Source organism: Neoarius graeffei, chromosome 10 (genome assembly GCF_027579695.1).
Source record: "Neoarius graeffei isolate fNeoGra1 chromosome 10, fNeoGra1.pri, whole genome shotgun sequence".
NCBI lineage: Eukaryota > Metazoa > Chordata > Actinopteri > Siluriformes > Ariidae > Neoarius > Neoarius graeffei.
Genome location: NC_083578.1, coordinates 56331435 through 56354002, shown reverse-complemented (window position 1 = coordinate 56354002; position 22568 = coordinate 56331435). Strand labels below are relative to the sequence as shown.

General features: G+C 41.6%; 1 protein-coding gene across 1 annotated transcript; it reads right to left on the bottom strand.

The window, feature by feature from the left end:
* Positions 1–4826: 4826 nt before the first annotated feature.
* On the bottom strand, positions 4827–10346 carry tspan36 (tetraspanin 36). Its single transcript, XM_060931908.1, has 7 exons — positions 10155–10346; positions 6595–6786; positions 6392–6466; positions 6103–6198; positions 5855–6001; positions 5665–5748; positions 4827–5547 (listed from the first exon to the last, which is right to left on the bottom strand). The coding sequence occupies exons 1-7, from the start codon at positions 10212–10214 to the stop codon at positions 5473–5475; spliced, it is 729 nt and encodes a 242-aa protein (XP_060787891.1). The 5' UTR covers positions 10215–10346; the 3' UTR covers positions 4827–5472.
* Positions 10347–22568: the final 12222 nt, after the last annotated feature.

Here is a 22568-nt window from a genome sequence, read left to right as displayed (position 1 = left end):
GCTAACCACTACACCACCATGCTGCCCCGCAAAGCCAGCCAATATTATTTAAATATGTCACTCAGATCCACAATGTATTTCAAATGAAAAATGTGAGTTTTTCAACATGAGAAGATAAACTTCATATCTTTCAAGCCAACGTGTGATGATCTTTTTATTATATAGACACATTCACAAAAAAAGTACCCACATTTATCAAAACAATTAATTGATTTCTTCACGAGTGACATATAGAGATTTATGTCATGGTTTTGGATTTCTATGTCTCGTATGAAAAATATGAGTGGCGTATTTCCCAGTAAAACACTCGTGTCGATGTTAAAATAAAATGTAAAAATATATATATATTTTTACACACACACACGTATATAAGTATTGTTGTTCCAATACTTTCAGAGCAAATTGTCTGTACATTTTTTTTTTTATATACACCATCCCAAATTTCACCTCCATGAACACATTTCCGCATGAGTATAAACAAAGTCTCCCATCTGCTGGTCATTCTACTCACAAAAAAGAAATGTAAATGAAATATTTTACATATTTAAAGGTTACTACACTTATATATACATTGCACATGAGATTCTCATTTATTCCTATTCAATCTCACAATGCATATTTCACCTTGCATAATTTATTATGGTTAAATTATTTATATCAAGTGCATAATGGATACGGAAATAAAAGAAAGAAAGAAAGAAAGAAAGAAAGAAAGAAAGAAAGAATTTGGAACATCATATTCTCGTCTGGCTGCATTGTAAATTACAGTAGTTTGGGGGGGGGGGGATATGGTTATTTTCATTGCATTTTGACAATGTCTGCAACAGATATCTACTGAACTGAGCAGCACTAAAGGCTTAATGAACTTCTGATCTCTTGCAACACATTCTCAGGGACCAGATATTCAAAATATCACCATGACACAGACAAAACTAGTGATGGGCCGTCTAAAGCCAGACTCTGAACTGCGTACTGAGTATAAGGGGGCGTGTCAGATGAAGCCCTGCTTTGACGCGAGTATCTTTTAGCAGAAAACCACGTGACTGACGACAGTTTGGGTCACGTCAGTGTCAGGGCCGTGTTAACCCTTGCCGAGGCCCTGGGCAGACACCGCCCCGAGGCCCCACCCCCGCCTGTTGTCAACTGCGCTCAGCAAATTCACCCCCTCAGACGTGCCTGTCTAACTAGACACAGAAACTTAAATAATGACAGTGGCACAATTAGAAATACTATTGAACGATAAAACTTTATATCCATCAACGCCTATTTAATCGAGAAAAAGCAATGGTGAAATAGGCAATTACACGGTGAAAAAATCCATCAGACATCACGGTTAACAAGTCTGGTTAACTAAAGTTTAGCCTCAAGAAGCCTTTGAATGAGTGAGCCAATGAACATGTCAAGAACATAACCTAGGCCTACAACAGTTTCTTTAGTATTCAGAACAAGAACATTCATTTGGTACCGTTCGTTTTCATTTTGGAATCCAGGCGACTTTTAACTTGTGAAAACAAAGAGCGATAACAAAGAAAGAAAAATATCTTGCTTCTCAGAAATAAATCTCAAAATGTTAGGCTATGTGAAACATTTCATCCTTTCACACACGTAATGTCCCAAACAGCAGTGGCACACAGCTTTGCGCATTCAGTTTGACAGCCATGGGTCAACTTACAAGAGCACTTTCCTACTTTTCTGGAAAGCGAAGTCATTAATTAAATCATTGAACTCAAGCTGGCGTAGCGTGTGAAGACATGGTGGACAGTGATCATATTGACAATGACGGGTGATTTATGCGACGGGACAAGGTGGGCTTCATTCCGATCTCGCTACCTCTGAGGCCCCCTAGTGGCCGAGGCCCTGGGCAGCTGCCCATGAAGCCCATTAGGATAACGCGTCCTTGTTTCATCCTAAATGTTACTCCGTGATTAAGGCTGCAGCAGAGCTCACAGCCCCCCCCCCACACACACACACACGCGCGCTAACCCTCTTTATGTACACCTGTTTATTTGTGCAGACACAATTATACTGAGCATACAAGGAGACTGTGTGTGCTCGTGTTTTTACTGGGGACCAAATTTCCCCACAAGGCTATTATAATCTGACAATTTTGACCTTGTTGGGACATTTGGATGGTCCCCATCAGGAAATTACTGTTGTGTTTTTTTTAAACAAAAATTAAAAAATAAAAGAGCCAAAAAGTTTCCTTTTCATTACTGAGGTTAAAGCTAGGTTGAGGTGCAGGCACAGCATTAATTAACTGCAATAATAACTGTCAATGGAAGGTCCTCACAGGGATAGTGAAACAAACGTGTGTGTATGAAAAGAAGAGTAGAGATCAAATAACAAAAAGGCACATGAAAATGTATTACACAAGTTATTTTAAAATGGAATATTATGCAAAATACATGCAAATAATAATGCAAAGTGATAACACCGACGTGATGGAGAAATAAAACATGCTGTACATTTCACTTAGCAGTAGGTGTCGCTAGTGAGCCTTCTAGTAATGAACCTTTCAATGAATCGCAACCAGTGGCGGCTGGCGCTAACAAAAACAAGGGGGGCAGTATTGGTGGCAGAGTTAGTGTAGTTTTGAAATTTTCATTAGTTTTTATTATTGATCCTTTCAATTTGTTTTTTTTCCAGTTCAGTCTAGTTTTAGAAGTGCATAAATATTTTTAGTTTGGTTTTTATTTCTGAGGAATTAAGAACGAGTTTTAATTGACCCCCCGGTTTGTGTTGAGATATTCACATTATGAGGAAAGCCTTTATTTAAAGAAGCCAAAAAGGTAGGATAAATGCATGCCATTAAATATGAGCTACAAAACCACGGTTTATTAAAAAGATCCCATATTATACACCTTCAAAACAAAAACAAGACAGTTGCCCAAGCACTGTCCAGAAACACTGCATTCTATATGCTGCTATTGCATGGAGTTCCATTCTACAGCCAACAAGCAGTGAACAGTGAGAGGTACGTTGTGTAAATGCACAAATTAAAGTAACAAAGTGTTGAGAACATAGTGCAATTATTGAGTACTGCTTACTGATTAGAGCAAGTACATAGAAGCTGCCAATATTTAAGTTAAAAACAAGCCTTATTTGAACAGAAATTTTGCCCTCCTTTCTTTCTGGGCAGCAAATTTCCCAATGACTTTCTGGTTAAAGTCAGTCATCTCAGTAACCAGTCTCTTTTCCACTGATAGCATGGCCAAACCATTCAGCAATGCTAAACCTGCCAAAGAAACTTTGCTTCAAACAGTTGTCAAGATGGCTGCAGCTACTTTCATGCAGTTCATACTTCTCAGAAAGGTATTTAAGGTCCTGTAACCCTGTCATCATCCACAACATTTCAGTGCCAAGACTCCGAAAAAGCAAACATGGAAAGTAATAAAAGGCATCATTCACACCCCCTCCAGCTCCATTTGTCATAAGAGCAGAAAAAGCCTTGAGTGTAAGCCCATGCTCAATCACCTGCTGCTTAATGTTTAAATTGGGCCAGTCCAGTCCAAGCCCCTTTATTCTTTCATTCTTCTTTCCCCTGAAAGTTTTACACAGTGTAAAAGGATGTTTCTGTAAAGAAATCATTTTTCTTCACAGGTCCACTTGAACTTACCATCTTGTGAGAGTTCCCTTCTCACAAGCAGTAGTGAGCAACAGCTGCAAACATGAAAATCCATAGAAAACAGTCCAATCACATGGAAAGAAAAAATATAAATTCCAATTGGCTGCTAAGAAAAGGAGTGTCTGGGGCACATTTTACTGCACCCCAGGACAAACCTTGAAGCTGCCAGTTAAAACGCAGCTTCAGGTCACCTGCCCTACACATATCTGGGATGAATACTGCCAGATTTTTGATGGAAATGTCCCAGATTACATCAATGCCAAAAGTCTAGACATGTTTAATACTGAATGTGAGCGCTCAAATGACTCAAATTCCAAAAAGAAAAATGAACTGAAAGAACCATCATAACCTTCAGCAGAAATGGCAGTGAGGGATGCAAATAAACAGATTTGTTCTAGTTTGGTCAGTGGTTATTTTCATTTACCTAAGGCCAAGCACAATTGACAATGTAGCTGGTCCAATAAACTCCTCTACATGTAATCCCACCTACTTGCACAAATTGACAAAATGGGTATAAAGTGTCCATTTTAACTGCATGATTTTAGTTTAAAATCAATATACTTGCAAAGTATTCAAATCAGGGTTGTCATCTTTTCCAGTCAATGACTTGTTTCCCAGATGGCATCCAATATGTGATTTCCTGTACAGTGGGTGGGAGATGTTTATTTCACTGACAGAAATAAATATTGTGCTTGGAGAGCACAATATTCCCCATTGCCAACTATAGCTATAAGTGCTTAATACAGCCTCATATTGTCAAAATACAAGTTTGGTAATCAAGGGCCACAACTCTGGTAAAATGCGACCAAATTGAACAAAACTGCAATACGCGCATTACCAACCTATAACAAAGGAAATGGTCAAGTTTTGTGAAACTCCTTCAAAAATTGTGAGGAGCTGATTTCAGAAGATGAGTACTTGTCCCAGGATAATTCGTTATGACTAATCCTCTAAAGGCCTTTCAGACAATGTTCTAGCAGCCCGTGGATCACAACCAAGGCCTCGTGTGTCAGGCAATGTGGTTTTCTGTGGACGACGCACTTTGAAGGAGGGCTTCATCCATCACACCCCCTCATATTGGATATGCACTCCAGAACCTCATTTGGCCATCACTAGGCAAGCCCTAATGTTTCACCTAGACTTTCTGAATGAACAAACTGCCACAAAAGTGCTGCTTTTGGGGGGAGAACCCACACAATGGTCAAACACTTAAGACTTTATTTCATTGTCAATGCAAATAAAACTCAGCAGTTAACATGTGATCCAACACTTAAGAGCTTCTGCAGCAAAATTTAGTAAATCAATTTCAAGTAAGCTTGAATACATACAGTGCATTACATATTTGAACATTTACATAAACACCTACAGACTAAATTTTATCCATTTAAACTTCAAATAATGATCCATTTAATGTTTATAAATTTAAGAAGTCAGTTCATGTAACTGGTAGAACTCCCTTTACGGTTTGAATTTAAAAAATCATAGGAAAGTACATGCCAGTGTGAGGAGTCAGGAAAGTTAAGGGGGAAAAAAAACAAAGCCACATAGTAAGGTGCACTCTAAGGCACAATAGTCAACCCAAAAGGTAGGAATATTATTAATTTCAAAAGTGCTGCATTTTTTTGCACTTTCACAAAAGGATTGGCAATTAATGGTTCACTTCCTACATGCAAGAGAGATTCTTGCATTTCTACTCAAAGACCACAATAAAACTCAAAATACTGTACCAGTCAAAGGGACAAAAGTGTGGGTGAAGTGTGACATACTGTCACAGCTGAAGTTACGAGGAATGTCAGACTTTTCTTTTCTCCTTATAATGAAGGACTTGAAGTGCTTCCAAGAACCTTTTAGGAATACAATGGCTGATAGTCATTTCTGGAGCTTCGGCAGATGATCATACAAATGCAGAGTATGCCGATGAACTGGAGAGGAGGGAAGAAAAATCAATACAAAACAGCTCTCACACAGTACAATATTAACAGCATCTGTGAGCAGATAGACTGGGCACAGACAGGGTACAAGTTCTAGGCCCAACATACCTTTACAAATGCAAATCCCAAGATAACAAACATGGCATATGTCAGCACATTCTCCAGGAACTGCTCCAGTTTAGTTCTACATCCCTATAAAAACACACAGAATGACAGTTGAGAACAAAAGACCATAGCTTCTTACCAAAAAAAAAAAAAAGAGTTATATTTAAGGTCAATTCTTTGGCAGTCTGCTTACATTTGTATTCAGCAGCTCTGGGTGGTTGAACTGTCCAGTGCAAGTGACGTTTGCTTTGCAGCATGAAGTTGGTACTGAATTGTTATGAGAACTAAACCATGGCCAACTTTGCCAGTCGGTGTAGTTTTGCACCCCACAACATTCCAGCTGTAAGAAAAGGTGAGGACAGAAAGGCATATCAATGTGGTTGGGGGGGGGGGGGGGGGGGGGCACTCATTTATAAATATGGAGGACACCCAATAGTTTACCTTAGACTGCAAGTAATCCACTGCCCGGGTTTCAGAATTCTCACCGTTGTACTTCTCAAAAACTTCACTCATTGACTTGCTCAAGTCACCATTTATCTGCCAGAATATACAGACAAGTTATCCAAAGAGAACATGTGACCTTTGTATTAAAAAGGTTCGGCCCAGGTTAGGAATGAATGGGAGAAAGCCTCATTAAGGTCACAAAATACCAAACTACAGTCACAAAAAGTAGACATCAAATTTGTACAGTACTTAAAACTGTAATCAAAAGAAGGAAAAAACACCTCACCTTGCTACTGTAGATGAACCCAAACACAATGGCAGTCACCTCTGCAGCAAATATCAGTAAAATGATGAGTAGGAACTGCATACAAGACACATGAAGCATTAAAACAAACTTACTTCTCCATTTTTATTTTAAAACCTGAAACTCAAAGTGGTGTGTTTATTTACATCCTGTTAGAGATGTACTATTGAAAGTCCCATACTCACAAAGCCTAGGCCAACTTTAGACTCCCTCAGAGTTGCACAGCAGCCAATTATGCCTACGACGACCATAACTACAGCCACGACAAGAATGATAACTGCAGGGATAACAGTGTAACTGTCAACCCTGAAGTCATCAAAGGTCTTGTAGCTGCTTATGACATAAGAGCCAACATATGCAAGAGCCACTCCTGCAGCCTGGAAGAAGACACAATGTTAAAGTTTCTGAGCAACTTGTAAATAATATTGTGACAGTGAAATGGCTGTATGACACACACCCTGGTCTGTACATGTTCCATTGTTGTCTGGGGATAAAGGAGTTCCTCAATAATAATGCAATCATTGCCATTTTGCCTGAAACATGAGTCAGCTGGGCCACCTAAACATCACATGATGCAGCCCACATACAAATCCCAGATCTCAGTCATAAGATGGAGTGTAACTTTGTTCCTCTAATCTTCAATGGAACTCTGATCTCATGACCCAGATATCAACAAAGCCCAAAAGGCTTGTATAACACCCACAACTTGTAACATAGCACCAATAACCTGTTTGTTATATTTGCACTACTTCACTACTACCTCCACCATCTCTCATTGATGCAATTAATATATTTTCCAAGCCTCTCAATAAGGCAATTTTTCTATACTTTTTCACAGTAGATAATGCAAATAGCCCTCTGTATTTAATCCTTCGTTTGTCTAATTTTTATTTCAGTTTTATTTGTTATCTGTGACATTTTCTTGCTACTGTAACACGTGAATTTCCCTGATGTGGGATGAATAAAGTGAATCTAATCTAAGAAAGAGCTCTGAAGTTTAATTGAGTGAGTGTGTGTTGGTACAATTTGATATTTGAAAGGTTCAAGTTTTAAATTGGCACCATATAATGGCAAGGATGCTCTAATTTCACTTGGTAGGACTTCAGGTTCCAGTAGCTCTGGTGGATGTTCATCAGGAGGGTGCCATGGGGAGTCTGAGCTGAAGAGTTGAATGCCATACTCTGTCCACCTGTCTTTGATGTTATCAGCTTCATAAAGCATTTCACCATTCTTACCCTTGATACCAATGCCTGCCTGCGGGGATCTCTTCCCACCAATCTGCCTTATCAGCTGGTAGGTACATTTGGTATTACCAGACCTGAATGATTGCTCTGCCTCAGCACTTAGACCAGCCAGCCACTTCCGTTTTGCCTTACGGCATGCAGTTTTAACAGATTTACAGAGACTCATTCTGCATCCTGAAAGTTGTTTATCTTGGCTTGACGTCTTTGGTGAATCAAACCTTGACATTCTGGGTCATCTATCCATGGCTTCTCAGTCTTACAACAAGACAATGTTCTTTTGTTGTCTGAGGACACTACACTGCTTGCACGCTCAAAGATAGAACTGCAAGCAGCAGAATTGGAGAAATGCAGCCACACCTTTGGTCGCCATATAAATTCAGCCAAAACTCATGTTATGGTCCATGGAAGTAAAGAACAAATCTTCCTTGGTGGAAATGTAATCAACCAGGTAGATAGCTTCAAATACCTTGGCTCAATGGTAAAGAGTGACAGATTCAACACCAAAAATTTGTGCGAGGTTAGCAATAGCAAGAGATGCCACCAGCCAGCTAATTGGATTGTGGAAGGCAAACGAGATCAGCCTGAAACTGAAGAAACAATTGGTAATCTCTGGTTTGGAGTATAGCCCTCTATGGTGCAGAAAGTTGGACATTAAAGCAGAGTGACATGAAGACAGTCATCTGAGCTGTGGGTATGGCATAGAATGCTGCAGGTCAGTTGGAAAGATAGAAAGACCAATGCATGGATTCACCAAAGGGTAGGAGTTTCAGAGGGAGATGGTCTGCTTGCCCAATTGAAGAGGAAGTGGTCTACGTATGAACATTGGAAACAATGTTCAGATAGTCTAGTTCAGGTGCCAATAGAAGTAGAAGGAAAACAGGATGGATTGATAACATCAGGATGTGGACTGATGGTGGAATGGCCGTGGCCAGAGAAAAGGCATGCAAGAGAATGCCGACGGTTATATGAGGACTATGGCAATGCAGCAGCAACGGCAAGGATTTTTTTTGGGGGGGGCATTCATTTGGGAAAAAAAAAATTGATAATGTTATTTTTGGTGAATGTATGACAACGTCACATTTAGCAAAATTACTTGTGTCACTTAGAAAAAATGCTTTTTTTGACCACAGGTAGCTCCAAAAGGGATGCACTTAAATCATTCTTTATACCATAAAACAAATATTTGTTTCCATATCATTGGAACCATAGTTAAGCTTTAATGTTGAATGCCAGTAAGTTTTCAGACTATTTTGATCAAATTAGTATGTAATTGTGTCAAAAAAAAAGTCCTCTCCGAGACAGCTAATTTTTCAATATAAAACATATCTAAAATGATTATTTTCATCCTAAAATGTGGTCAAGATATTGGGACATTAATATTAGAGACAACTAACACAAAGCTTACAGCCTTATATTTAAAAGCACTATGGAAATAGTGGATTCTGAATTGTCAAAAAAAAAGTCCTCTCCGAGAATCACTTCATTTGTTTCTCCCAGCCCTGCTTAAAGCTACACTTAATCTTTATCTTACAGCAGATTACACAAAACTACCATACACATGTCAAAAAATTACCTGAAATCTGTTCTTTAACTTGTCCTTCACTTAAAAACTGGTACAAGAACCAGTTTGAATTTTGGACCCCTATGACACAAACTTTGTACCCTGATTGTAAAACAACCCGTAGCAAAAACGGGACTGTTTAGAAAGCTGCACTCCCCGCTCACTTAGCAGAAAAAGACTCGGGTCAGGTCTGCCTGAAAGCGCTGACTATGGGAACTAATACTAATTCATGCATCAGTTCTCTTAGAGGCTCCAATAGGATTTTAAGGGTTTATTGGGTTGGGCGTCAGACTGACGCAAACAAAAAGTACCTGAAACATTTTCACAACGTTATCAAAAAACATTACGTGTTTTACCATTACGTCATTAATTTTTACAAGGAAACGAACCCAAGCATAGACTAAAGTATGACAAACAAAAATGGATAAAATTACGTTTTCGAAATTAAAAGAAAATAGGGATAGTTTACACTTTAGCGGGCGCAATTCCGCCATATTGTTTACTTTTAACCGGGGGTTCGGGGGCGACAGCCCCTGTATTGTCAATAACAAAGAAAAGCTTGCCTTGTTCTATTATATGTCGAAGTCATCAAGACTGGTGTTTGTCTGTACTTTGAGATTGGTTGTTTGAGGATTAGGGTTAACGTGACTTTTCGCGTATTTTAGCGCCCGCTAAAATGCAGTAGTCCCGAAAACAGGCCTATTTGGTTACCATAAAATGTAGCAATATTGTGGTAACATTAGCTAGCTACTTTAGCACTCCTCTGAGGAAATACTTATTAGCCACTCAAAACTTACCTAAACGTTAAATGAATTAAAATATAATATTCCCCAAATTTAGCCTAGAAATTACTTAGCTAACCGTGAACCAGTTTAAGAGCTTGTCATAGTATTAGCTACAGGTTCACTTGCTAATGGAACAAACTTTTGAAGGTACTCACCCAAAATATTAAACTGAGTAACAAAAGAACGGTCTTCGATGTAAAGATCCCGCAATCCATGTCTGCTGTAAGCTACCGATAAAATAAACAGCAGCCTGCTTTTTATGTCTATCAAAACAAGGCGCTCTGCTCTGTGAGTGCGAGCTTTACACGCCTTTCTCTCGACGCTTGTTTAGCCTTTGGGGTTGCCAGACATGCGCAGAAAACCCATCACTAACACACCAAATCCATCCAATGTTTCTCCAAGACAACCCAGCTTTAAAAGCTCATTATGACTATTGACATGGTACTTAATAAACTCTGGTTTTAACCGACTTTTATTATAAATACGGAGGTGATTAAAGGCAATCAGGCGCTCTGATTGGCTATAATCTGATTGGAATCGGATTATTTTCAAACGGCAACCTCCGCTCTGGAAAGTGAAGCCAATGCGGAAGTGCTAAAATAGGACGCCAAATCACTTCGAGTGGGAGCGTCATAGATTTACAGAGAAGACTAGATGCCTCGTCCCCGTTGCCCATCAGCGAAGTCGAACGTTCGCACATGGCGTCCATCTTATCTCAGACACCTGGCTTACCCATTACGTTGTGTTGGTAGCGATATGTACTTTTCAGATGACTGTAACTTCCTCAAATTTCAATCGGTTTGGTTTGTTATATAAAAAAAAAAAAACGGAAGTATGTATTTATGATATTAATGATGAATAATCATTTTATGTTTTAAAAAAATACGCATAGCTTGGCGAAAATATTTCAGTATACTACAGACTGTAAGACAGGATGCATGCTGAAATTCCTATGCTGTGAGAAGCCTAACACTGCATACTTATGGATAAATGCGGCCTTAGGACAAATAACCATACAATTTATTTCCAATTTTTAGTGAAAATATTTTTACGTGATAGGGCCGTAGGGGAAGCTAAAGTTAAATAAACGGCTTACTCACTTCTGAAACTTCAGAAATACTTCATCCACCTCAAAAACCTAATGCACTCACATCATAGCATAATAACAAATGTAAACTCACATCATAGCATAATAACAAATGCACTGCCCGAGTAAGTAATAGTATAAAAGAGTGACAGCGACTCAGAGTAGTTTGTGACAAAAAAAGCATTTAATTAATCAAATGTGGTTATACTTCCAAGGATAAAAAGATATATTTACATGTACAAAAAGAACATTCAAAGCTGATTATCATGTCAAAGTCAATATATGTTAGCACAGAAGATTGAAATTTCATTTGACTAGGCTCCAATGTGCAGTTAAAATAAAACTAAACATACTGATATAAACATCTACAATTAAAACACACACAGACACACATCATCTTGTCATCAAAGTCAGTACTTTGATGACCTGTAAATCATAATGTGAGTGCTGTGCTGTGCTTGCGTAAGTCTTCATGCCCCTTGTCTGTGGTAAGATGGCCGCTCTGTGCGGACGTTCTGGAATACGCGGTGAGGAATCTAGTCATCTCATCTCATTATCTCTAGCCGCTTTATACTTTACAGGGTCGCAGGCAAGCTGGAGCCTATCCCAGCTGACTACGGGCGAAAGGCGGGGTACACCCTGGACAAGTCGCCAGGTCATCACAGGGCTGACACATAGACACAGACAACCATTCACACTCACATTCACACCTACGGTCAATTTAGAGTTACCAGTTAACCTAACTTGCATGTCTTTGGACTGTGGGGGAAACCAGAGCACCCGGAGGAAACCCACGCGGACACGGGGAGAACATGCAAACTCCGCACAGAAAGGCCCTTGCCGGCCACGGGGATCGAACCCGGACCTTCTTGCTGTGAGGCGACAGCGCTAACCACTACACCACCGTGCCGCCCAGGAATCTAGTCTTCTATGTAAATCTATGGGGAGCGTCCTGAAAAGAAGCTCAAGACTCATTCATCTCATTATCTCTAGCCGCTTTATCCTTCTACAGGGTCGCAGGCAAGCTGGAGCCTATCCCAGCTGACTATGGGCGAAAGGCGGGGTACACCCTGGACAAGTCGCCAGGTCATCACAGGGCTGACACATAGACACAGACAACCATTCACACTCACATTCACACCTACGGTCAATTTAGAGTTACCAGTTAACCTAACCTGCATGTCTTTGGACTGTGGGGGAAACCGGAGCACCCGGAGGAAACCCACGCGGTCACGGGGAGAACATGCAAACTCCGCACAGAAAGGCCCTTGCCGGCGACGGGGATCGAACCCGGACCTTCTTGCTGTGAGGCGACAGCGCTAACCACTACACTACCGTGCCGCCCAGGAATCTAGTCTTCTATGTAAATCTATGGGGAGCGTCCTGAAAAGAAGCTCAAGACTCAAGTGCTAAAATCTGCAGTTCCTCGAATAGCTACTTGAGGCTGGCTCCAAAAGCGAGTCAATTCTCATCGACCCCCATGTTAATAAAATGTCCAATTTTACAGCGAAAACAAACAACAAAAACGAAACAAAACGGTTTCGGTCTCTATAAGTAGTTTTCCCTTCATGATAACTGTACGGGGGGTGATTATATATATAGTGCATCTCAAAAATTAGAATACCATGAAAAAGTTCATTTTTTCATAATTTAATTCAAAAAGGTAAACTTTCATATATTCTATACATGTAATGTGTGAGATGGTTATATATATCTCATCTCATCTCATCTCATTATCTGTAGCCGCTTTATCCTGTTCTACAGGGTCGCAGGCAAGCTGGAGCCTATCCCAGCTGACTACGGGCAAAAGGCGGGGTACACCCTGGACAAGTCGCCAGGTCATCACAGGGCTGACACATAGACACAGACAACCATTCACACTCACACCTACGGTCAATTAAGAGTCACCAGTTAACCTAACCTGCATGTCTTTGGAGGAAACCGGAGCACCTGGAGGAAACCCACGCGGACACGGGGAGAACATGCAAACTCCGCACAGAAAGGCCCTTGCCGGCCACAGGGCTCGAACCCGGACGTTCTTGCTTTGTTAGCCACTAGCTGGCATTACCTCAGAACTCAAGCCAAATTCACCCCAGGTGGTGGATTTATGTAAATAATTTATGGAGCCTTGCCTGTTTTCGTCGAAGAGCTTTTCCATGAAAACACAACTTTTACACACTACTACACCTGTAATTTACTTTCATTTGTTTTATTAGATTGTATTTACCTTTAAATATTTTTATGTAGTCGCTGCTGATGAAATTTATCGGGGTCTCATCTTCAGTAAAATAGGTTCAGACTGACAGTTTAACAGCTTGAGCAATTCAAAAAATATTAAATTTTGGACTTTGACACAGAAATAATATCCATTCAGCATGAAGGTTCACGTAGCAAGAAGAAGAAGAAACCTTTATTTGTCACATGCACACTTCAAGCACAGTGAAATTCATCCTCTGTATTTAACCCATCTGAAGCAGTGAACACGCGCGCGCACACACACAGAGCAGTGGGCAGCCACACTACAGTGCCTGGGGAGCAGTCAGGGGTTAGGTACCTTGCTCAAGGGTACCTCAGCCCAAGACCACCCCACGTTAACCTAACTGCATGTTTGGATTGTGGGGGAAACCGGAGCACCCGGAGGAAACCCATGCAGACACGGGGAGAACATGCAAACTCCACACAGAAAGGCCTTCACCAGCTGCTGGGTTAGAACCCAGAACCTTCTTGCTGTGAGGCGACTATACTAACCAACAAGTCAATCGTTCACCAAGAGACATATCTTTTAACTAAATCGTGGGTTTGGTCAATTGTTTCATATCAAATACACTGTGGTACATGACCACCATAGACTGACTATCTAACAGTAGCTGCTATTGACCTCAGCCACTCCTAGTGAGCTATATTGCTAGCAAGCTAGCTATTAACCAAGCTAACGTTAGTTATCTAAGCTATTGGGGGAAATATTATTGCTAATGTTGTTTTTATTAGCTATTATTAAGATTGAAAAAACGACACTCCTTGATCAAATATGTTATTGGATGGTTACACGCCCGTTTATTTATTTAAATTTTTTTTTGTAAACCAGCTGTTGAGGTTATGGTCTGTATCTTATGGAGCAGCTTCTTTTAGTTGAGGCAATAGCTTATTGTCTAGCTTGCATAGCTAGCTTGTTAGCTTTGAGGTTAGTAGGCGTGTTCCAGCCGTACTATTCCTGCAGCCAGGCTTCATTATCCCTGCCCCTTTCTCCATCTACGGACTAGCCTGGAGTTAGGTGGAGTCAGGCGCTGCCAAGATGGTGACGCCCACAGCCTCCTTATTTGAGCTTCAAACCTGCTCTTCGGAAATCCTATGACAGATGTCACAGAGGCTTTGTCCATTATATTTACAGTCTATGATTATTTCTCAAGGGGCGGCACGGTGGTTAGCGCTGTTGCCTCACAGCAAGAAGGTCCGGGTTCGAGCCCCATGGCCGGTGAGGGCCTTTCTGTGTGGAGTTTGCATGTTTTCCCCGTGTCCGCATGGGTTTCCTCCGGGTGCTCCGGTTTCCCCCATAGTCCAAAGACATGCAGGTTAGGTTAACTGGTGACTCTAAATTGACCATAGGTGTGAATGTGAGTGTGAATGGTTGTCTGTGTCTATGTGTCAGCCCTGTGATGACCTGGCGACTTGTCCAGGGTGTACCCCGACTTTTGCCCGTAGTCAGCTGGGATAGGCTCCAGCTTGCCTGCGACCCTGTAGAACAGGATAAAGCAGCTAGAGATAATGAGATGAGATTATTTCTCAATAATCGCCTCCAGCGACTCAGCAAAATCGCAGCCAAACATTTTGTCATCATAAGTGAGGAAGAATTAGAAATTATGAAAGAAAGTGCTGTTCCTAAAAGCACTAAAGATGCTATGAAGTTTGGTCTAAAACTATTCAAAGGTAAGGTGGAATTGTGATTTATTTTATCTATTGCAAAACAAAGTATTTTATGTTACTCGGCGTCAATAAGTGACACAGGTCTGCGCACATTACATTTGCATGCCACTTTTGAAGACTGAAATATATGTATTTTGAATATGATTAAAATAATCACTGGTGTATTTATACCAGGGGTGTCAAACTCAATCACAGAACGGGCCAAAATTGAAAACACAGTCTAAGTCGCGGGCCAAACAGGATTAACACTTATTGAACAGTCTAAAACTGACAATATTTTAATCAGCAATATGAATTTGAATAGCTAGAATACAACAACATTTTCCTCAGCACATTAAATAAAATATAAAATTATATTTCTCTTCAAAAATAACATCAGGCAAAATGAGAATATTTCAAGCTGATGAAAATTTGCAAATTTTTCAAATAAAAACTGTGATGTGATATCAGCAAAAAGTCCAGAAACAAGAAACAAAAAGCTATTTAGTTTTCTCTATTATTTCATTTCTCCGAGCCAGATGCTTGGCATCTTTTCTTGGCTGCAAGTTCATTTATGTTTAGGGTTAGGCTCTGAGTTGTGGAAATTCTCAGGATGGAGTGGAGATGCGCATCAGTGAGATGACTTCTTTGTGCGGTTTTGTTCATCTTCATCACAGAGAAAAGTTGCTCACACAGGTATGTACTACCAAACATGCAGAGCATTCGAGCAGCATGTAGGCGGAATTGGGGCATCATGTCAGGAATGAATTGGGGGAACTGTGCGGGCCCCACAGAGTCATACTTTGCCCTACACTGTAAAAAAAAAAAAGAAATTACAGTTGTTGTTCTAACACACATTTTTATTGTAATCTGACTCAGAAATACAATTTTGAAATCTAACTAATAAATACACGTTTGTCCAACTCATTTTCTCAGAAAATGGTTAACAAGGATATTTGATTCACCAAAACAAGTTTTTCTTTATCTCCCTCAACTTTCCATAGAAAGTAGAACTGTCTAACAAGAATTTTTAAGTTTCCTTACTTTATACATGCCTACTATGGGGTTTCCTTCCTTTCTTCACGGGCCCAGCATTTTTCCTTTTCACTTCGAGGTTGAGACGATCGGCAGACTTCAGAGTTTCACATCAGGTAATTATTGTTATTTCTCTAAAGTACAACTTAATAGAAGGCGTATGTGCAAAGAAGCAAAGATATATTTGGTCGGTGAACTAACAAGCGTCGTATATTTGATGTATTTCAACCGAATTACCGAAGTTATTAGCTGCTTTTTAGTTTGCTAACTTCATGCTAATTTTTGAACGTGTTCTGACATGATGTTCTATAGATGATGTGCAGTCACGTGACCCGCACATGTGTACTCCGCCATATTGGACGGCATCAGGATTGTTTACCTTGTGCGAGCGTAATGGATCCAGGGAGTAATCCCCAAGAAAATTCGGAAAATACCCCATCTACATCGTGCGATAACTTGTCTAAGTTTGTTCAGCATCTTGAAGGTGACGTGAGGCAGCATTACGTGGAAAAGTGTTCCAGGTTGGGGATTGCAGATCCGTACAACTTGCCGCAATCCTTGTTCAGGGAAATACGGAGCTGCGGTGCCGGCGATTTGCCCGATCTGACCTACCACGACATTTACAATTATCTTGTTAATCGTGAATCGTGTTACACTGGCAAAGCCCTCAAAGCTTACAAGAGCCTGGAAGTTTATAAATATTTTGTTGCGGGATGGGTATCCCAACTATACCTCTGGAAGGTTCCGAAGAAGAATGTCTACTTGATAACCTCACGGGTAAGTGGCATTAAGACGTTTATCATAAAGAGACTATGCAGGACGTTTTATTGTAAGAATGTTCGAAATCTAAACTCAGTTCCAGATATGAGAAGAAAACAGTAAATCAGAAAGCTGCGCACATTTGCGCAGCTTCCGTGAAAACGTGCGCAGCTTTCTGATTTACTGTTTTCTTCTCATACTTCCTGTTTCATGGACTGCAACGGCATTTGTTTATTTAGTCATTTTAATACAGAATTTACTCTAATGAAATTATTCAGACACTCCAACGCCCCCCCTTAAAAAAAATCGGATCTGCACGATTCAGCCGTGAAAAAGGCGGCATCCGCCGTTTGCATCCCTGTTTAAACTCATAGGTTAACCGACTTTAACCGGCTAATGAGGCTCGGTGGTCGGTCAAGATTTTTTTTAGTTTTCACCATCCCTACTATGGATTGGCCTTTCAAAGGCATATATGAGCCAAAAAGATAAAACATTGTCATAGACTAGGCCAGGGTAGTAGGGCTAGGCATAGCCATTTTAAACGTTAGAGATCAAACAGACTGACGGCCACAAACACTGTACTGTCTAGTTTCTAAGTATGCAGTTATCATTCAGTCCGAAAATCAACTTAACAGATGTACTAGGAGTATTGAATTTGAAGATTACACCTACCTGATATGAAGTGTTCACTACAAATTCGGCTGGTAGAACTGGGGTATCAGTTTTCTCTTCGCACAGCGGACACCCATTTTGCGCGTCTCTCCTTGTCTGCGGGGAATCTATAAAATGACAGGCCCTCCTTTTGGCCCTGTCTATTGGTACAACCAAATGCCGAACAAAATATAACCATTCTCGAAAGATTTACTCCCACACACTTGATAATTAGAACGGGTTCGTCTAAGTTCTATGCGCGACCTTGCCGTCCAAGATGGCGGATAAACAAATATCACGTGACCTCGTGACGTCACGTGCACATCCTCTATATACAGGGTAGAATCGCTAAAATGTTCAACTTAATTGGACATACATGTTGTATAAGGACCGCAAGTGTTGCAAATGTCTTTAAATATGTTCTAGTGTGGTTATGGAGCGTTTTCGAGTGGGAGGGAAAGCACTACATCTGCTTAACAATCAAGCAGTAGTAGCAGCTAGCTAGTGATAGTGACAGTAGGCTAGTGCTAACATCCGTGGTGGAGGGAGAGTTCTTGCCTGCGTGTCTTAACTGAAGTGGAGGGAGAAGTAGCACTAGACTGGGCTATGTGAGGGCAACATTGTGGGGTAGCCTACATACAGGACATTCAGTAGGCTACCAATATATGGATTGATACATTGACTGGCATATCATATGCTGCCTTGATTTTGCATTTACTGGTTTACTTTTAATTTGACTGTTCAGTCAGTTATGAAAAATAAATCTCTAAATACATGAAGTCCATCATTAAGATAATGACAGTCTCATCTCATCTCATTATCTCTAGCCGCTTTATCCTGTTCTACAGGGTCACAGGCAAGCTGGAGCCTATCCCAGCTGACTACGGGCGAAAGGCAGGGTACACCCTGGACAAGTCGCCAGGTCATCACAGGGCTGACACATAGACACAGACAACCATTCACACTCACATTCACACCTATGGTCAATTTAGAGTCACCAGTTAACCTAACCTGCATGTCTTTGGACTGTGGGGGAAACCGGAGCACCTGGAGGAAACCCACGCGGACACGGGGAGAACATGCAAACTCCACACAGAAAGGCCCTCGCCGGCCACGGGGCTCGAACCCGGACCTTCTTGCTGTGAGGCGACAGCGCTAACCACTACACCACCGTGCCGCCCGATAATGACAGTGATACATGTAAAAAAAAAAAGAATATATATATATACGTTGTACACTGCATTAAGGTTATGATAGATGATTTACAGGCCGAAATCATTACAAAGTGTGAGACTATAATATTGGTGTAGAACTTTGAGTGGGTGGGTGGAGCACAGAAGTACAGCAGGCCAGAACTGAGTTTCCAAAACTCTTTATTTTTGCACTTTCCAGTGACAAACATACACTCTCCCAGCCACACGCATACACACACACACACATCAGACATCTGGTTCGGGAGAGAGCTAACTTCCTCTACTCTCTCTCTCCTTATATAGGGCGTGGTTGCTGGGAAGACACACAAACACAGGTTAATTCACATCAGGTGTAGTGATTCTGCCACTTACCTTCCCTGACTCTGCCCTCCGGTCACAGACCGACGCATGACCACGCCCCCACTGCCACATACCCCCAGAGTCTGACTCAGGCCGGGCAGCCATCCAGCCCGCAGCCAACCCCCCCCCCCCCCCGACGGGAGAGGAAGTTCGCCACGACCATCTGCGCCCCCAGCCTGTGGACCACCTTGAAGTTAAAGGGTTGGAGTGCCAGATACCAACGGGTGATCCACGCGTTGGCATCCTTCATGCGGTGGAGCCACTGGAGGGGCGCGTGGTCCGAACAGAGGGTGAAAGGGCGTCCCAGCAGGTAGTAACGGAGGGCGAGGACCGCCCACTTGATCGCCAGGCACTCCTTCTCTATGGTGCTGTAGCGCCCCTCACACACTGACAGCTTCCGGCTTATGTACAGCACTGGGCGATCCTCCCCCTCCACCTGCTGGGACAAAACAGCCCGCAGCCCTCTGTCTGACGTGTCCGCCTGCAATATAAAAGGGAGAGAAAAGTCAGGGGAGTGTAACAGTGGCCCCCCACACAATGCAGCCTTTACCTCAGAAAAAGCCCGCTGGCATTGCTCCGTCCACTGGACCGGATCTGGTGGCCCCTTTTTAGTGAGATCAGTCAGTGGACTGGTGATGTCCAAATAATTAGGTATAAACCTACGATAATAGCCAGCCAGCCCCAGGAACTGTCTCACCCCCTTTTTGGTCTTGGGCCTCGGGCAGACCGCAATCGCTGCCGTCTTGTTAATTTGGGGACGCACCTGCCCATTGCCCAAGTGGAAGCCCAGATACCGTACTTCCACCCGCCCAATCGCACACTTCTTCGGGTTGGCTGTGAGACCCGCCCGCCTCAGTGACCTAAGGATGGCCCTCAGGTGTTGTAGGTGCCGCGGCCAGTCATTACTATAAATAATGATGTCGTCAAGGTATGCGGCCGCATAGGTGGTGTGGGGGCGGAGGACCCTATCCATCAGCCGCTGAAACGTAGTGGGCACCCCAAACAGCCCAAAAGGAAGCGTGACAAACTGGTGTAAGCCGAACGGTGTGGAAAAGGCCGTTTCTTCTTGGGATAATGGAGTCAAGGGGATCTGCCAATAACCCTTTGTCAAATCCAGTGTCGAGTAAAAGCGAGCCGTGCCTAGTCGATCGAGCAACTCATCAATACGAGGCATTGGGTACGCATCGAATTTAGACACCGCGTTGACTTTTCTATAGTCTACACAGAACCGGACCGACCCGTCAGCCTTGGGTACCAAGACCGTGTGAATACAATATCAGTTTTTGAGAATTGTAAATTACTGCATTCCGTTTTTATTTACAATTTGTACTTTGTCCCAACTTTTTTGGAATCGGGGTTGTGTATATATATATATATATATATATATATATATATATATCATCGCATTATCTCTAGCCACTTTATCCTGTTCTACAGGGTCACAGGCAAGCTGGAGCCTATCCCAGCTGACTACGGGCGAAAGGCAGGGTACATCCGGGACAAGTCGCCAGGTCATCACAGGGCTGACACATAGACACAGACACCATTCACACTCACATTCACACCTACGGTAAATTTAGAGTCACCAGTTAACCTAACCTGCATGTCTTTGGACTGTGGGGGAAACCGGAGCACCTGGAGGAAACCCACGCGGACACGGGGAGAACATGCAAACTCTGCACAGAAAGGCCCTCGCCGGCCACGGGACTTGAACCCAGACCTTCTTGCTGTGAGGCGACAGCGCTAACCACTACACCACCGTGCCGATATATATATATATATATATATATATATATATATATATAGTTGGATGGCCTGTTGTTTCTCATTTCTGGCTGGAGAAATGTAATTACTTCAAAAAAATGTTAATGCAAGAAACTAACCTAAATCTAACTAAACTAAGGATTATTCATTTCATAATCAAAATTAGTTACGAATTTGAAACAATGCCTATGCTTTGAGCAAGATATATTGTAATGATTTGTGTATGATTCTGTTTCAGGATTTCATGCAGTGCAAGCTGTGCAAATTTTCAAGCTCCTCCCAGGATGTCCTATTGAAGCATTGTCGCCTTCGTCACGGAAAAGATGCACATTGGCCTTGCATTCACACAGATTGTGTATGTATATTCAAAACATCTGGTGCATTACGCTCACACCTCTCAAGATCACACAAATCCACAGTAAATTCACCTAATTCAACATTTCAGTGTGAATTGTGTGAGTTTAAAGAGATTTGCAGCGAAAAGACCTTTTGGAACCATCTAGCAAATCATTTAAGGAATCGAGAGACTGTACAATGCCCTATTCCAAGATGCAATTTCAAAACCAACATTCGCCCAACCTTTACTTCTCATAGAAGCCGCCATCACAGGCATTGCACTCTAAAGGATTTTTGAACTGTAGGGAGAGGAAATACTGAAGTTCAAGGAAGTGATGGGGAGCTGGATGATTATGAAGCTGGGGTATCATTGGAGAGTGGTGTAGACTATGTTGATGAGTCTGTGGAAAATGTGGATAGTGAAACACTGAAGCACAAATTGGCTTCTTTTTTTTTTGTGTATGATAACAGAGCTGCATATTAGTAGGCACGCAACACAAAAAGTTGTGGAGGAATTGCATAGCATTCTGTCTTTTGCTAGCAATCAGACTTTGAGGACTGTGAAAGAGATACTTTTGAGGCATACAATTGAAGTAGATAATTCAGTTCTACTTGAAATATCTGATGCCATTGTCGAGACTAATCCACTCTTGGTAACGACATCTGAAAAAGGCTGCCTCTCTACAGATTACCACAGGAATTTATATTTTCAGGAGAAATTTTCTGTAATAGAGCCCACAGAGTATCTACAACCCCGATTCCAAAAAAGTTGGGACAAAGTACAAATTGTAAATAAAAATGGAATGCAATAATTTACAAATCTCAAAAACTGATATTGTATTCACAATAGAACATAGACAACATATCAGATGTCGAAAGTGAGACATTTTGAAATTTCATGCCAAATATTAGCTTATTTGAAATTTCATGACAGCAACACATCTCAAAAAAGTTGGGACGGGGCAATAAAAGGCTGGAAAAGTTAAAGGTACAAAAAAGGAACAGCTGGAGGACCAAATTGCAACTCATTAGGTCAATTGGCAATAGGTCATTAACATGACTGGGTATAAAAAGAGCATCTTGGAGTGGCAGCGGCTCTCAGAAGTAAAGATGGGAAGAGGATCACCAATCCCCCTAATTCTGTGCCGACAAATAGTGGAGCAATATCAGAAAGGAGTTCGACAGTGTTTAATTGCAAAGAGTTTGAACATATCATCATCTACAGTGCATAATATCATCAAAAGATTCAGAGAATCTGGAAGAATCTCTGTGCGTAAGGGTCAAGGCCGGAAAACCATACTGGGTGCCCATGATCTTCGGGCCCTTAGATGGCACTGCATCACATACAGGCATGCTTCTGTATTGGAAATCACAAAATGGGCTCAGGAATATTTCCAGAGAACATTATCTGTGAACACAATTCACTGTGCCATCCGCTGTTGCCAGCTAAAACTCTATAGTTCAAAGAAGAAGCCGTATCTAAA